This window comes from Halichoerus grypus, chromosome 8 (assembly GCF_964656455.1).
Source record: "Halichoerus grypus chromosome 8, mHalGry1.hap1.1, whole genome shotgun sequence".
NCBI classification, from domain to species: Eukaryota; Metazoa; Chordata; class Mammalia; order Carnivora; family Phocidae; genus Halichoerus; species Halichoerus grypus.
The window spans coordinates 51261799-51278534 of record NC_135719.1 but is presented as its reverse complement, the minus strand read 5'-3'; the positions used below and the strand labels follow the sequence as shown (position 1 = coordinate 51278534).

Sequence of the window (16736 nt, the reverse complement as noted above, 5' to 3'; positions counted from 1 at the left end):
GAGGGCACCAGCTTAGTTGTGTTTAATTATTCTCAGCACACAGCAGCCCTTGACATTTTACAGTTGCATTGGTGAAATGTACTTTTAAAATTAAAAAGAAATTAATCTAGAAAGGCACCTAGGTGGCTCAGTCGGTTAAGCATCTGACTCTTGATTTCGGCTCAGTTCATGATCTCAGGATCGTGAGATCGAGCCCCACCTCGGGCACCATGCTCAGCGCAGAGTCTGCTTGAGCTTCTCTCTCTCCCCCTTCCCCTCCACTTGTGTGCACTCTCTCTAAATAGTTAATTAATTAAATCTTTGGGGGGAACAAAATGAATCTAGAAAACATGTAAGATTCTAATGCATTAAACGTCTTAACTCCTTTAAAACATACAGGACCCATCATGAGCCCTGACCCCTGATGACCCATCACTGCACTGTGGTTCCCTTTGGTGGAGACACTAGTGCCCTTCCAGGGGAAGAGGATGAAATCCAAGGGAGATGTGTAGGGCTGATACCCGGAGTTGTGCAGGCTGGGTCTTACACGAACGTGTTTGGCCAAAGCGGAGACTGGGGCCAAAATCCAGCCAAGTCATGTGCTTTGGCATCAGTCGTGTCTGCCCCAAGGATAGGGAGCCCCTTTAAAATTCATCCAAAACACCATAAAGGCCAGCAATAGCCCTGTTCAAGTGCTTTGAAACCATCTGTAAGAGAACTATAATTAAGGATAAAAGAGTAAATGTATGTTGATTGCTGGCTCATGGTCTGTCTCATTGTTAGCTCTAATGAACTTTCATATTTTGGACTCCCACCTTGTCCCAACCACCACCAGCCCCACAAACCCCTGCCCCCTGCTTCGTTTCTGATCCAGTGACCGCACCACTCATGCCAAGTAGCCTTCCTGCCCACGGCCCCATCACATTCATTCTTCGTCCACATCATGGGAAGAAGCATTAAGGGAAATTGCTGGCTAAAGGCTTGAACTTAAATACACTTGATGGAAATGATTTAGCAAGTAGTAATTGGCACACACAATGAGGAGCGGAACGGAAAAGCGTGATCAGGGTCATTGTGTTTTATCTGAGTGGGAATGGATGGTGGTATCTGAAGCAAGTACAGCGAATGTTAAAAGCTGACATTCTGGATGCTGGGTAGATGCACATTACTGTATTAACGCTCGGACTTTAAATACTTCAGAGAGCCGCAAACAAATACCAAACAATAAACTTCTAAAATCCAATACTACAGCCGTGGCAGAGCTGGACTGAAAATGAGAAGTAGCAGGCAGTGGAGTGGAAGGTGGGAGCCTGGGCTGTGGACGAGGACACCTGCCTCCTGTCACAGCTCCACATCGTGGCTGCTTGGGGTCGAAAGAGTTACTTCACCCACCTAAGCCTCGGTTTCTTCATTTGTGTGTACCTCGTAGAATTGCTGTGGGGATTAGATGAAGCATGTAGCAGAAAGCCTGGCATGTGGGATGTGCCCAAGAAAGGTCTGTGACACGTGACCCTGCCCAGCTGGTGGGCGCCCCAAGCACGAAGGCCTCAGCAAGAACCGTGCTTTGCCACCTGGCTTTTCTCTTCTCCCGGTCTGGACTAATCACGGACAGAACATTAGGACCAATGTGAAATCATGTTCGATTTTAATGCAAATCCACGTTAGGTCGACATGCTCAGGGCAGAGGGCAGTTGGGTTGGCTTCTTGAAAGCCTTTGCTGTCAGGCTGCTTCTCTCAACGGCCCTGCTCCCCTGCCCCTCCCCATCCCCCTTCCTATGCGTTAAGATGCTCAGCTCTGGTTCTTTCGAAAGCTTTGCTGTTGACAAAGTTAAAATTTGTAAAATTCTCACACCCAACTCCAGATCACAGAACAAATTTCTTAACACTTCTGCCATGATGAGAGACAGGACAGAGAGCTTGCCAGAGGAGGTAAAATCCAAGCGAGAGTTCGTTAACGAGCAAGTACTTTTAAAAGTAAAATTGAGTGATGTAAGTTCTCAGGGTGTCATGTATAACATGATGACTCTAACTCGTGATAGTGGATTTAATAATAGGAAAAAACAAAAGTAGATTTCAGCAGGTCTGCCTCTCGCTGTGCATCATCCCATCCCTGTCCCAGTCCCATCCCCACTAGTGGGGCCCCTAAAGGAGATACGTGGATTTACATGATGCATCTGTGGCTTTTTTGTCTTGGAAGGTGACACAGCTGGCAAGCTACTTTGAGCCCCTGATCTTAGCTGCAGTCGGTGTTGCCTCCAAGATTCTGGACCATCAGCAGCAGATGACAGTGCTGGACCAGACCAAGACGCTCGCAGAATCTGCCCTGCAGATGTTGTACGCAGCCAAAGAAGGTGGAGGAAACCCCAAGGTACAGTTTGGGATCCCGGGGACTCACCTAGGGCAGCTGAGAAGCCATCAAGTATTCTTCAATACTGAGTCCCTCCAAGGAAAATTTCTCCAGTTCTTGGTCGATAGTATGTGCCTTCCCACTCAGAGGTGGGCAAGAATCTTCGATTGGCCTTCACGGGGACCTTTAAGGGGAACATCAAGAAATATACATAATTAAGCCTTTTTGTTAAGTTATGTTTTCCATGTCAGTTATGTTTTCCGTGTCAGAATATGTAGGCAAGCATCCTTGGGAAAGGGAAACATTGTGTGGTTATTGCAGGAATAAAAATTAATACCTGCCAGGCACCTGCTCAGTGTTGACACCCAGCTGTGCAAAGCAAAGCTCAGTTGTTTTCCAATGAATAGCACTTCCATTCCTGACACTCAAGTTCAAATCAGAACGTGGGGCAAGGTCACCCGTGGCATGTGTTTCTATTGTCTTGGATCAGCAGTTGCATATGAAAATCTCCCTTACTAGTTTGCAGGGGGAACATTTCCTCAGCCCGATGTGTCTGTCACCCAGCTCCTTGAAGTGGCCAAAAATGGTGACGGCAGGCCATCTTCTCTCAGGGGTGATATTGTGTCCGAGTGATTGTTTTACTTGTGAAACCATCTTATAAGTTCCCCCAGGGTTCTGGTACCTTGAGAGGAGGTCGGAGGCTCCTCCTGCTATTTGTACCTTCTGGCAGGTGCCTCCACATAGTCAGTCTGAATTTCCTGGGTCCTCACTTAAGCAGACTACACTGTGGGAACACAGGCTGGAACAATTTGTGTGGGATACTTGCCTACAAGCTATAGGAATCCCCATTATGTACGTATTCTTCTTAGTGTGTTTTGTCGCAGCTCTGAGGTCTTCACATCGATAACTTGGTATAGCAGGGAAGACTCTAGAGTAAGAGTAAGAATCACAAAATAGTAATCTTAGGGCTCACAGTTACTGAGTGCTGGTTCTATGTCACCTCTTATACCTTATATCCTCTTGATATTTAATCTTCATAAAAATCCCATGGTGTAAGAAGGTTCCCATTGTACAGATGTGGGAACTGAGACTGCTTAGGTAAGTCATCCCACATCACAGGAGAGGTGGATGTCGAGTCAGGACTGAGCCTACCCCCTCTGGAAACACAGGCCAACTGCCCAAATCAAGGGCCGGAGAGAGGTTGAGCAAAGTTGCAAGCATGAGCCACATGTGGCTAGTCGGTCTCAGAAAAAGAAATTATTTGGCACATAAGGGTGGCTCGAGGCATGCTGGCAAGGAGGAACAGCATATGCAAAGGTGTGCGTAGGGTTATAAAAGGATCGAGGTATCTTTGGAGAATAGCGTGCAGTCTGATGTCCATGGAACGTACAGAGAGTGGGGACGACCAGGGGGGAGGATAGACTGGGCTGTTGTGACAGCCCTCCTCTCCCACACTCTAAGGCATTTGGGCTTTTTTGTAAGCAGTGGGGACTTACAACCCATCCAGAGTTGAGAAACACCGCTCTGGTAGCAGCGTGGATAATGTCTTAGACTTGCGTTTTCTGAGTTCAGCTTTTCCAATCATGTATCTGGCAACTATTAAGAGCCTAATTCTTGGGCTGCTAAAAATAATGAGAGCCAGCCAGCGCCCTCAAGTTGTTCGCAGTCTTCTGGAAAGAAAAAAGGCTTGTTGCTGAAATGGTGAGGTTGAGCAAGAAGAACAAGAATGCCCTTCTGACTAATCACTGAGTGATAGGTGCCCCAAGGTGGCTCAGCCCCCTTTGCACCTGCCACAGTGGCGAGGCGGGGGAGCAGAGTGGGACTCGCTTCCAGACCCAGCTCTGGGTTGTCTTTTCTCCACGGCTGAGTGGCACCTTGCTCCACCCCGACCTGAGAGGATTCATTCCCGGCAGAATAATTCCAATTAGGCGTTTTCTGGGTTTTTAAGGTATTAGCGCGTCTGTTTCGACTGCAAATTCAGAGCTCCTGGCAGAATTCTGTTTTATACCAAGAAACTCAGGGTCAGGAGCATGTGTAGTCAGCACTGTAAGCTTTACAGGACATCCTGTGCTTGGGAATGGTGGCTGGACACGAGAGTGGGACAGTTTTCAGTGACTGAGCTGAAGCATTGGTGACAGGCTGAGACATGATGAGTGAAGGCAGGACGGGTACATGTGTCTCTCCCCTCCCTGGCGTCCTGCGTTCAGCCTATGCTCTGTCTGCAGACCATGACAGGCTCGTCACAAAGGATGCCTAGGACACTATAAGCTGGGTTTTAGGTCCTTTCTTAAGAGGCTTAGTGTACAGATTGAATCACCTTGGGTGCTATTCTTTGGGCAAATATTTCCTAGGTGTTACTTGCTAGGTCTTAGGTGATGTGTGTATGTATGTGTTAGATGTTGTGTGTCACTGTTTGCCGAGGAAATGCAGTTAAATGATCATCAGTGTTTCTGATGGAAAAGAGGATAAGCTTTGGAGTCCAGTGTAATTGGATTCAAATCCCAGTTCTGCCTCTTGCTAGCAAATTACTTCATTTGTTTGCTTCCTCATCTAAACAGTGGGGTTAATAATGAATACCTCTCAGGGGTCATTATAGAGATCGACTGAGATAATGTGCCTAACACAGTAGGTATTAAAAAAAGAAAAGAAAGTGACAGCCCCAGAGCCTGGTGTTAATGAGTCCTACGATCACGAGGCATTTGCTGTGTAGCCTCACCCTCGCCCCACTGAGCCCCCTTCCACACTCATCTCTACCCCACCCAGCTCCCTCCTACATCCTCCTTGAAGGGCCCCTCCTGCTTCTCCGGCAGGAGATACCCAGCCCTGTGCACTGCTGGGCAGTTCTAATTATTAGTTGGTTTTTACCCTTCTGCTGACATTGACTTGTGTCCCCCAACCCCCTGTGGCCTGCTCCCATTCTCCAGATTCCTGTGATGTCTGTGCTGGGCTTTGTAGCTGAAGCACCATAATACAGAAATAAGGCTCCCTTGGAAGTAGACTTCAGACATGTTTCCGAAAAAGAACCGAGTCTGATTTTTCTCCCGTGTTGTGCTGTGAGGAGCAGTAACAAGGAGCCCCTCCAGAATCTAAAATAACGACCTCATTGTTGAGCCTTCTGAGTCCCCTTCCCAGATTGCTGGTGGGCTTTTAAGCATGCCTTAATTTAGCGCCTCCTGTGTCTTTGGGTGTCTGAAACTTGTGTGCCCAGGTGGCCGGCATGTGTCGTTTGGATGTGGCTGTGTGGTAGGGATGAGGCTTGCCATTGGAGGTGGAGGAAGCGGCCCTGGGAGAGGCTCGGCGTAATTGGAGGAGGCTTCACAGACTCTCAGCTGACCCGTTAAGGGTCTGTGGCTTAAATATGTGGAACAAAGGGGAGCAGGCCTAGAGAACTCCTCGCGAGAGCGGATGGGAAGGTAATTGTTTCTGGGACAGCCAAGAGCGAGGATGTGTTTTTGTAGGTTTGGATGCCCCAGTGTGGAAAAGTGTCCTTTACATTTTCCAGGGAGTTAAGAGAGCAGTCTTGGGATTTACTGCTGCCGCCCCCACAACCTGCCTCTTGGACCTTCCTCAGCCCATATGGGATAGCAGCGCTCACTTCTGCCCACAAACGTGCACTCGGCTTGAACATGAGCGTAAGACAGAATTGTTGACGTTTTTGAGCTACCGGTGATCATCTTATTTGAAGTGAGATTTAGAGAAACACACACCTTCCAATTTTACCTTTTCATCAATACTTGTATGAGGTGCTCTCTCAAGAGGGTAATGTGCAGGAAATGTCACTTTTCAGACTTCCATCATCAAAAGCAAGCAATCTGCACATTTTGTGTTTTATCTTCTCTGTACCATGAAATCAGCCATCAACCGAAATTACCAGTTTTCTCCATCACATCCCTAAGAGAGAATGCTGTGTGTCCTGACACACTCAAGACAACCATCCGTGATCGGACCGATGCACAGCTTGTCAGAGGTCATATGGAAGACCTCTTCTGGATTCCCATGGCTTTTCCATTCCACAGGCTGAGCCAGTTCCTGTGGCTCCCGCAGCCTCCTCTTAGAATTCTTCCCTTTCAGTTAGCCAGTCAAAAGAGTTACCATTTACCTTCCCTCCCTGGCCTCCTTACCTTCTCATCCACCAAAGGGAAGGTGCAATTTCTTGGGTATTGGAAGGGTCGTCTCCCTGTGAGGTGCATTAGGGCAGCCGTGGCCACTGCGTGGGGGCCCCCTGGTGCCTGGAGCAGTGTGATTCTGACACTGACTACCTGGTGTCAGGTCAGATTTCCCAGGTTAAGGGCATTACCCTCAGTTCAGGCACCAGCCATAAGCTCTAAGGTTCCCAGTCCATCCTCACTCTGACCAGGTGGCTCCAAATTCAGGGGGTTCTCTCTACCCCTTCAGGTTCAATAATTTGCTGGAATAACTCACAGGACTCGGGAAATTGCTCTACTTACTATTACTGTTTTATTATAAAGGCTACAAACCAGCCAAAAGAAGAGACGCAGAAGGTGAGGTTTGGGAGCATCCTAAACATGTTCCAAGGATGTGTCACCCTCTCACCTTAGTAGGTGAGACCTTAGTGCATCACCAACCAGGGAAGCTCACTCCAGCTTTGCTGCCCAGAGTTTTATTGGGATTTCGTTATGTAGGCTGGATTGATTGAATCTAGTCATATGATCAATAATCCAGTCTGCAGTCCCCTCACATCCCCCGAGGTCAGGCTGATATTATGTTGCTCAAAGCCACAACCCTCTAATCACATGGTTGGTCTCCCCAGCATGGCCAGCCCCCATCCTGAAACTGCCTACAGGCCACCATGAGTCGCCTTCTTAGCCTCAACTAATGTGTGGTCCAGGGAGCCCCCATGAAGCACAGAGGCAGTCCAGTATCACTTGGGAAATGGTAAGCACTTGAAGGCTCCCTCCTAAGAATCTAGAACAAAAATCAGCCAAATGTTTTACCATTTCATACCCGGGTGAGGTTCCGGGGTTGGGCTCATCTGGCGGCAAGTGCTGAATGAGGGGGTCCCGGCCAACTTTGGGCATGGTAGCAAGTCCTGAGGCCCCTTGCCTTTCCATATGGTACTTGGGTGCCGTCACCTTGTTTAAAAGCACCGTGTTGGAGGGCAAAGGCTGAAATTGGATGGCATATTCCCTAGATTAAGGTTTGTTTTTCCAGTAAGCGCTGAAAAATTTGACCTGATCTGACCATCTGCTCAGTTTCCCTTTGACCAGCGGCATCATTTCAGCAGATGGCCAGCCAGTCGGTGGCCTTGGTCGGCCACCAGATCCATAAGCTTTCGTGCTTGAGCTCCCATTTTCAGATGGCGACTGTCAGAGGGGTCCCTGGCAGGGGCGATGTCCAGCTCTCGCCTTCCGGGGGGCTGGGAGGACGAACGGGATATGCACAGCAGTGCTGAGCACAGTGCCTCCCACAGAGGAGCCCCTCAGGAGTGGCGGCAGCTGGTCGCTCCTCCTGCTGTTCTGGGCCTTGATACTTGGTGTTGCTTCCGGTTCCCTGCCTGTCACCTGGGATACTGCATTGTCTGTCAGATGCTCAAATACCTGACCCAGGATACAAGAACATAGATTTTGCAGCTGTCTGGGCCCACAGGCTGGCTCTTGCCCTGTATAGAGTACACACTAGCCCTTGGCACCTTGCCCGCATCCACCTGAATGCCGTTGCATATTCTTGGGCCAGTCAGAAGAGCCGGGGCAGGTCATTGCAGCGAGTGCGAGCCCAGCGGACGGCTCGAGGCAGGGAGGGAGGGAGGCCCAGGTCCTGCTCTGACTCTCCACGAGCCCTGTCTCGGCCCTCAGCTCTGCCATCCATGCCTGGTTGGCAGCACAGAAACAGATGGTTCCATTTATTTCTAAACAAGCCTCTCTGGAGGAGAAATTTGCACCAACAGCCTGTGAAGGGTATCCTTGTAAAAAAGAAAAAATACCTGTGAAAGTAAAAATGAGCATCTCACCCTTTACATGAGCCCCCCCTGGCGACTTGATCCAACCCTTCATTTGCTGCAAACCCTGTGCTTCTAGAGGGAAGCAGAGCCAACTGTTGGCAAGGAGCACGCAGTCTTATTGAGGAGGGGCAGGGTTGAGGAGGAGGTAATGGGAGGAGGCAGGAGCTGTATGCCAGGCACCTCCCATACAGTGCACTTGTCAGCTAATTTTCACAGTCCACATCCTTTCTGCCTCTGGACCTTTGTACAGCCCGTGTCCTCTGCCCGGCACATTCTCCCTTTTCTCCCCTCCTCACCCCATCAACTCTGCTGGACACTGGTCTCAACTTCAGCCCAGACACCTCCTCTGAGAAGTCCTCTCTGACCCCAAGGCTGGCTTCGGAGCCCTTCTTAGGGGCTGTCGCAGTTAGCTGTTGCTGCAAGTAAGCCATCCTAAAACTTAGTGACTTAAAACAGCACCATCTGAGAATGATCTCTGGTGGGTCTGCAGATCACTGAGTTCAGCGAGGTGGTTCTCACTCAGAGTCCCTCCTGCCACTGCAGCCAGGTGGTGGCTGGGACTTGAGGGACCTGAGGGTCGGTCGCTCCCAGGTCTGGTGCTTGAGCTGCAATCACAGAGATGTTCAGGGGCTGGGGCTCCGTGGGCAGCCCTTTGTACCTCCGTGTGGTCTCAGCGTGCAGTCTGCCCAGCACAAAGCCTCAAGACAGCCAGCCTCCTTACACAGAGGCCAAGGACCACAGGCACATGTCCTGAGAGAGACCCGAGCAGAAGCCATATCATGTTCCAGTATTGAGCCTCACTTTCCCCATATCCTTTTCTCTGAGGCCTTCACCTCTGGATGACTCTCTGACTCCAGAGTTGCTTCTCAGGGCTGCAGGGATCCAAAGGAAAGCCAATGAGAGCATGAGGACAGAGCCATCCAAGGAGGGCTGCTGGAGGAGGTGGTATTTAGGCTGGGCCTTGAAAGAGGGCTAGGATTTGCATGGGGCAAAGGGAGGAGGCAACACAATAGAACCAGCTGCTGCCAGCCAAGGGGGAGAGGGTAGAGCTGTGAGGAGGCTGCGGGGTGGGGGGTCAGCCAGGACTGTGCCAGGGAAGGGGTGGAGGAAAGAAGTCCGGAGAGTGAGTCCCCATCCGAGGTGTGAAAAGAGTCAAGGGATCTTTGTTCCTCAGGGCTATTTGTCTCTCCTAACTTCTAAGTTAATTTAATTTTTTAAAAGATTTTATTTATTTGAGAGAGAGAGAGCATAAGCAGGGGGAGTGGGAGAGGGAGAAGCAGACTCCCCACCGAGCAGGGAGCCCAACACGGGGCTCCATCCCAGGACCCCGAGATCATGACCGACTTCTAAGTTAATTTTAGTCATAATGGTCAATAATGAGCATTTGCATCCTGACACAGTTGCCGTGAGGTCACCATCCATGATCCGCATATTTCACATCTCGTCACATGTCATTTTGGAAGACCTCTTCTGGATTCCCGTGGCTTTTCCATTCCACAGGCTGAGCCAGTTCCTGTGGCTCCCGCAGCCTCCTCTTAGAATTCTTCCCTTTCAGTTAGCCAGTCAAAAGAGTTACCATTTACCTTCCCTCCCTGGCCTCCTTACCTTCTCATCCACCAAAGGGAAGGTGCAATTTCTTGGGTATTGGAAGGGTTGTCTCCCTGTGAGGTGCATTAGGGCAGCCGTGGCCACTGCGTGGGGGCCCCCTGGTGCCTGGAGCAGCTCGAGTCTGACACTGACTACCTGGCATTAGGTCAAGCTTCCCTAGGCTCGAGCACCTACTACTAGACTTTTTTTTTTCTTTTTAAGATTTTGTTTATTTATTTGAGAGAGAGAGAGCATGAGCATGGGGAGGGGCAGAGGCAGAGGGAGAAGCCGACTCCCCGCTGAGCAGGGAGCTGGATGCAGGGCTCAGTCCCAGGACCCTGGAATCATGACCTGAGCCGAAGGCAGACGCTCAACCGACTGAGCCACCCAGGTGCCCTTAAACTGCTCTTATTATAAACATATGGTGCATGTATCCACATCATCTCATTAGAATTATGCATAGCGTTATTACAATGATTCCCACTGTGCTGAGGAAGCCATGCCCAGGACTGCTTAGCTAGTAAGAGGTGGGTCCAGAGCTAGAACCCAGTTTTTCTGATGGTGGGATCTTGGCTTCTTCTGCATCTTGCTACCATTGGAGGTGTTTTTTCAAGGAGCCTGGCACTACCATTGTTTCATCTGTCCATTCATTCATTTACCTGGCGTTTCCTCCGTGCTTGATAGGCTTGTGAAGCTCTAGCAGGTGTTGGAGCATCTCCGAGTTACAGTCAGAGGGAATGTGTGAGCGCTCGAGACTTTGCCTGCAGAACATCTGTCCCTGGAGAACTTTGCTCCCTCGTCCCTCCAACCTCAGGGCAGTGTAATCTGTGACATAAATCCAAAGGCTGTTCATCTTTCTGCAGATGTATTTCTCCTCTATGTCACTACATTTCCATAATCCAACCTTCTTTGCAGGAAGGGAATTCTAGTGTGCTGGGCAGCCTTGAAGAGAAGTGCATTTGTCATGAACATGTTTTTCCCTTTATATTAGTTTTTTTTTTTTTAACTAAACCTGTAAACTTGTGTCATTGGGAATCAGCGGCATTCTCTTACTACCATCCTGAACAGACGAACATAAAACTGGTCCTGTCATAAGATGCTGTTTGATATTGCAATTTCATTTTTCCTTTTGATTATAAAAAGACATCTTTTTCTATTTCTCTTTCTGATTTGTAGTGATTGTGCAAACAAATGTACCAAGATAAGGAAAAATCCAAATCACTGTGGTGCTCCATGATGGGGATAATGTTGTGCTTTTTAAGGTTATACCTAAAAGAAGTGAAGTGATTTCCGAGGAGACTGAGCACCATTTTCCTCTGCTTATGGAAATCTCTCACAGTCCTCTTTCCGCTTTCCTTTTTCAGGCCCAGCACACCCACGATGCTATCACAGAGGCTGCCCAACTCATGAAGGAGGCTGTCGATGACATCATGGTGACACTGAATGAAGCCGCCAGTGAAGTGGGGCTGGTGGGAGGCATGGTCGACGCCATTGCAGAGGCAATGAGCAAGGTAGACCTGGGCTCCCAGGTGCTCACCTTCACCCCTTGACCCCAATTCCTCCTCGGTTTCCCTCAGATGTGGTCCCTAGGTGCTTTTTCTAAGGAGCGGTCAGCCAAAGCAGATACCAGTGACCCTCCTCTTTTCCTGAGGGTTCCGATCAATGTACACACATCCTATCCTCTGTCCAACATGTTATTCATTCTTGATTCTTCATTCATTACTTTTGGAAGCTACTCTCACCTTGTCTTCCAGTTTTACACAGGGGAAAAATAATGGAGATGGAGAAAGTATCATTGGTTCCTTCACTTATAAAATGGAAATAGGTATTTACCTCCCTTGTTTACCTCCTAGAGTTGTCGTGGGAAACAAGAAGGGATTCCCAAGAGCTGGTCTTCGGAATGGCTACTTTGGAATCGTGGGGAGCACATTCCTAGGCTCTGCCCCATCCCCGATGAGTTGAAATCTCTATGGAGTTGAGCCAAGGAATCTCTGGATTTGTTTTTTTAAGACTTTATTTATTTGACAGAGAGCACAAGCAGGGGGAGCGTCAGGCAGAGGGAGAGGGAGAAGCAGACTCCCCACTGAGCAGGGAGCCCGATGCTGGGACTCAATCCCAGGACCCCAGGATCATGACCTGAGCTGAAAGCAGACGCTTAACCGACTGAGCCATCCTGGCGTCCCAGGAATCTCTGGATCTTTTAAATCTCCCCATGGTTTTGGTAACCAGGTGCAGAAACCACTTAAGTAGTATGTATGAAAGCCCGTAGTGAGCTCTTGGAGGCAACGGGCGTAGAAGAGAACGTGACAATCATTTCTCCTCTAGTGAGTCCTTGGTTGAGTTGGATCAGTAGGGAAGTGTGACTGGAGAGTGTCTCCTGCTCTTTCCTCAAGGAGTCCTTCGCTAGTCATGTCAGTTTGATAGTCGTTAAAATTAACAATTGTTCATCAACATCTGATTTTCATTCTGTGATAACATAGCCAAGAATTTTAGATTTTGTCCGTGTTTTGAAACGTCCATTGTCAGATTGTGAATACGTTATTATGGTTTTTCAGGGTAATAAGTGGTCTTTAATTGCTAATTTAGAGAAGACTGGTTGGTTCGTATCTCCATAAAGAGGTGATAGCCTGAAACTATAATTAGGATAATTCCCCTTAAACATTCATTAGGCAGTCATTACCAGACTGAGAGAGTCACGAGCCGGGCGGGGATGCCGGGACTGCTTTAGAGACCCCAGACGTGCCTTGTCAGATCACTCTGGTAATTTCTGCTGTGGGCTTCTCGTGCCTCAAATATGGACAGTTTGGCAGAAAGTGAGTGAAATGCCCCCTCTTTCTAAAGCCTTTGGGCAAGTCTCCATGGGTGTGTTTGGTTTTCAGGACATCCAAACACCCGAGCTTTGAAAGGAAGCCATGTTTGTACCAAGGATATTAAATAATGGCGCTCCAGTTTTCTCAATACAAATTAGAAATTCAAATGATAACCTTTTTCTTCCTAGGAGAAGGTATTTTTCCGAATGACTCTAACAATAGGGAAGAGTTCCATAAATCTCTGGAATATGGAAGTCAGATTCTTGAAGCCTTTTTTTGATAGCCACTGAGCCTTGCATATCTAGATGGATTTTCAGTAAAGAAAGCAGCTCTTGTACTGTCTGATGTCAGTGGCTTGGCCGCTGTTCTCCCACTCAGCCCAGGACGCTCTTGCCTCTTTTGGAAGGGCTGGGAGAGAAGTCTGGCGTTACCTGATAGCAATAGTTAGGAATTGCTAGCCACAGGAACCACAGAAGCCAGGAACAAAGGGTTCTTTCCTCCATTCTGCAGAGTATACAGTCGGGGTTTTATTGGTACCCCTAAACTCCCGTCTACCCAGACCTGACACCCAAGGTTCTACCCAGGGCCTCTTCCGCATTCTCCTCTTGTTCAGCCTACCCCAACCTGCCCATTGCTGCGCACTTTGTATTAAGGGATATTCCAGGGTCTTTGAGCCCCTAAGCAGGAAAGGGTTAGAAAAAGGGTGTTTTCTGAGTTTCAGTTCTTTCGTTACAACATTGATGTACTGTCAGCATTGTTGTCTGAAATTCTCAAAGGCATTGAGTGACTGGCAGAAAAAAATGAGTGTACCCAAAGTTGAGTCTAACTTGGATGTAATTTGTGCCACTTTTGGTGCTTCTGCTGTGGAGGTTCTTCCTGGAATTCTGTGTCTGAGTACCAGAAGGTTTGGGAATTGATAGGTTAATATGAAGTAATCAGGTTTGGGTGACCTTGGACAAAGCACTCAAGCTCTCTGAACCTTGGTTTCCCTATTCAATGAGGTTAGTGGTTCTCAGTCTTGGGGATTTTGTGACCCACTACCTTTTCTTTGTTTGCTTTTTTGTTTGGGTTGTTTGGTGTTGGTGGTGGTGATGGTTTTTTTGTTCTTTCTGACCAGGGGAGGAGGTTAAAGAAACAAGCCTACTCTCTGCATCACTACTATTTCATACAAGAAAGGTCATGTTAACATTCCCCCTCAAAAAGAATAGGAAGGCTATAATCTCAGAACAAAAGAAAGTTCTTTGAACTAAAGAAATTTGAGATCCATCCAAAAAAATTGACCACTTTGTTCTTCCCTTTCTCATTGTCTTCGGACTGGCAGGTTATATTCTAAGCTGCCCTCCAGCTCCAGCTCCTGGTGTGTTTGCAGTTAGGCCATAGTTCATATGAAGTCTCCCGGCACATTGCTGGACCCAGTCAGTTTACACCAAGTGAATGAGTCCAAAACTCAGTCCTCATTTGACCAGCAGGACCCCCATAGTGTGATGGAGATAATTGGCAGCAGCTATATCCCTGATAAAGAAACCCAGAAAAATCTAGCCTGGAGTCTGTGTTGATGCTTTGATGGAAATTACATTCCCAAACTGTGCAGCCACATCACACATAGGCTGCAAGGAGATGTTCCTTCGGTTCATATTGTAGTTAGCGCCAGCTTGTGACATGGAGCTCTTATTGAAGACTCCATCTAACATTTCCTAAGTGCCCTCTTGGCCCCTAGTCTCTGCCCCGACTGCAAACTATCTGGCAGAGATCTGCCAGGAAGATCTTCTCAAATATGTTGTTGTGTATCCCAGATCCCACCATTTTCCTCATGATTTCAAGGTTCTTCATCGGACAGCTCAGCTTCATTCCCACTGCTCTCAACAGCCCCCTCTTGTGTTCACTGTACTCACTCTTCCTGTATTCATTTCTCCTTATTTTGTCTCCTCACCTGGAATACCATTCAGCAGTCAATGGTGACAGTAGTGATAATGATGATGGTGAAGGTGTCGCCTTTTTCTTCATCATGGTCATCATTGACATTATCATCATTTTCTTCATCATCCTGGTCATCATCTCCTCTTCTTTCACGTAGCTCTTGGCCAGGTATGGTCTCAGTTGATGTGTACTCCAACCTTCCGATGCTAAGAAGTTTCCAGTGAAGGACCTGAGACTCAGAATTTAAGCAACCAGCTTGAGGCCCATTCATAAGCCCTGGAACCAGGCCTCAAATAGAAGTCTTCTGAACCAATATGTCCCCAACCCTTCGAGGGACAGAGCCACTGTCCCACTGGGCCCCAGCTCTTCCCCCAACAGTGATCTCTCCCGTCTCTCAATTCCTATTGCTCTCAGAGTCAGATGAGCCACAAATTATTCCTAGTGCTTCCAGTTCCTTATCTTCCCCAACTTAGATCAGAAGCAAGGGTTCCAGGGTATAGACCTCTGTGGACTGCACCATTCCTAGGGAAGCCCTTCACGATGTAGATTCCGCCTCCTCTCCCGGTTCATCTTCTGCCATTCTGTGCTCCCCTAGATGTGTCTGGCCCATGCCCACCGCCATATGCTTGAACTCTAATCCACTTCTTGGGACCCCTTCCCTACCTTTTATATGTAGCGGACTCCTCCCCTGGTAAGACCTGGCAGAAATGTCATTCCTCTGGAATGCCCTCTGTCTCCTCTCAGACAAGGCTTGGGGCCCCCTTGCCTGTGTACCCCAAGTGCTGTCTTTGCACCTCTGTTAAAGTCCTTATCACCAAAGCTGGGGGATGCTGTTGCCTCTAAACCAAAGAAATTCTGTGGGTGTCTCCATTTTTCAAAGTTCCCGATTCTAATAAATACAGTGCACACTTCAACTCTCCTCTCCTGACATGTGGGTTCTTTTTCTCTCCTCTGTAGCTGGATGAAGGCACTCCTCCAGAACCAAAGGGAACATTTGTCGATTATCAGACGACTGTGGTTAAATATTCCAAAGCCATTGCGGTGACAGCTCAGGAAATGGTAAGAGGAAAAGAGCTGCCCCACCCACTGTCGGTTGCGCTGGTGTCCACCACTACCACCACCGAGTCTTCAAATCGGGGTCTGTGTGGGACAGAGACTACCCTGTGTTTCTAGTTCCTTCTGGGCCCCAGCTCTGTCCTTTATCTGTGGTCTCTCTGGCTGCCTGTGGCCTAGACACCCCCATCCACTGGAGCTCTTGTTTCATGGAAAAGCTGCAAGAGGGAATTACAGATAATTGAGACTTGGGCATGAGGACAGGGGAGCAGAGGAGGGAGAGAAAATGAGAAGGAAGTTAGAGGTAAGGGGGAAGGAAAAAAAATCCTATTCACCTCGCAAAGGACTTGAGGTGTTTTTATAAAGTTACAGTACAAGAGAAGACATGTGGGGTGGAATAGAGATTGTCTAATGGAATCAAGTTACAGTCCTTGGACAGAGAGATATGCCAGTCTTTCAGGCAAAATGAAATGGTTATATAAAGACAATTTCCCTGACAACAGAAGGCATGTAACTTTTGGAGGTAATTTTCAATTTTTCTTTTTTTTTTTTGCTAAGATGTATTGCCATCAGAATTGTATTACATGCATCTTTAGATAAAAACGGCATTGAGAGACAGAGAATGCTATCCTGATAGATTAAAAAGTTGCACAAAAGATGACAAAGGGTGTCCTCACAGAATAAATAGGGGTATGTCGTAAGAAATTTCCTCTTAACCTTCGAAGGCTCAGATGACACGGAATAAAATTTGGGAAGATGCCCCTCTGCTGCTGCCACACGAGGCTAGTTGAGAGTTGAAGCGGCCCCCTGGCTGGAGGGACCACACTGAGCCGTGGCACCATTCCTGCCCCCACCCCAGGCCGGCACCTCGGGGTGATTCTGTCATGTAGTCGTGTGTCCACTAGAGGTTGAGCTTGGACCACAAAGGCTTCCCTGGCCCCTGCTCTTTCTTAGAAACTCAGTGATTGTGCCAGGTTTGCTGTTGCTTAAAAGGACTTGGGCCAGGAAGGGGAATAGCAGCAGTGCCCATCTCAGGGACTAAAAGAGCTGGAGTCAGACCCCAGCTGGTTCTGCTCCGGGGGAG

At 48.3% G+C, this 16736-nt stretch overlaps 1 protein-coding gene across 11 annotated transcripts in view; it reads left to right on the top strand.

The window, feature by feature from the left end:
* Nucleotides 1-16736, top strand: part of TLN2 (talin 2) — a 420448-nt gene that overhangs the window by 343670 nt on the left and 60042 nt on the right. For all 11 annotated transcript variants that reach the window (XM_078079262.1, XM_036081097.2, XM_078079259.1 and 8 more), the window contains 3 exons: nucleotides 2177-2347; nucleotides 11237-11383; nucleotides 15557-15658. In XM_078079262.1, the coding sequence (XP_077935388.1) occupies nucleotides 2177-2347; nucleotides 11237-11383; nucleotides 15557-15658 (420 nt within the window). The remainder of the gene's footprint in view (nucleotides 1-2176; nucleotides 2348-11236; nucleotides 11384-15556; nucleotides 15659-16736) is intronic.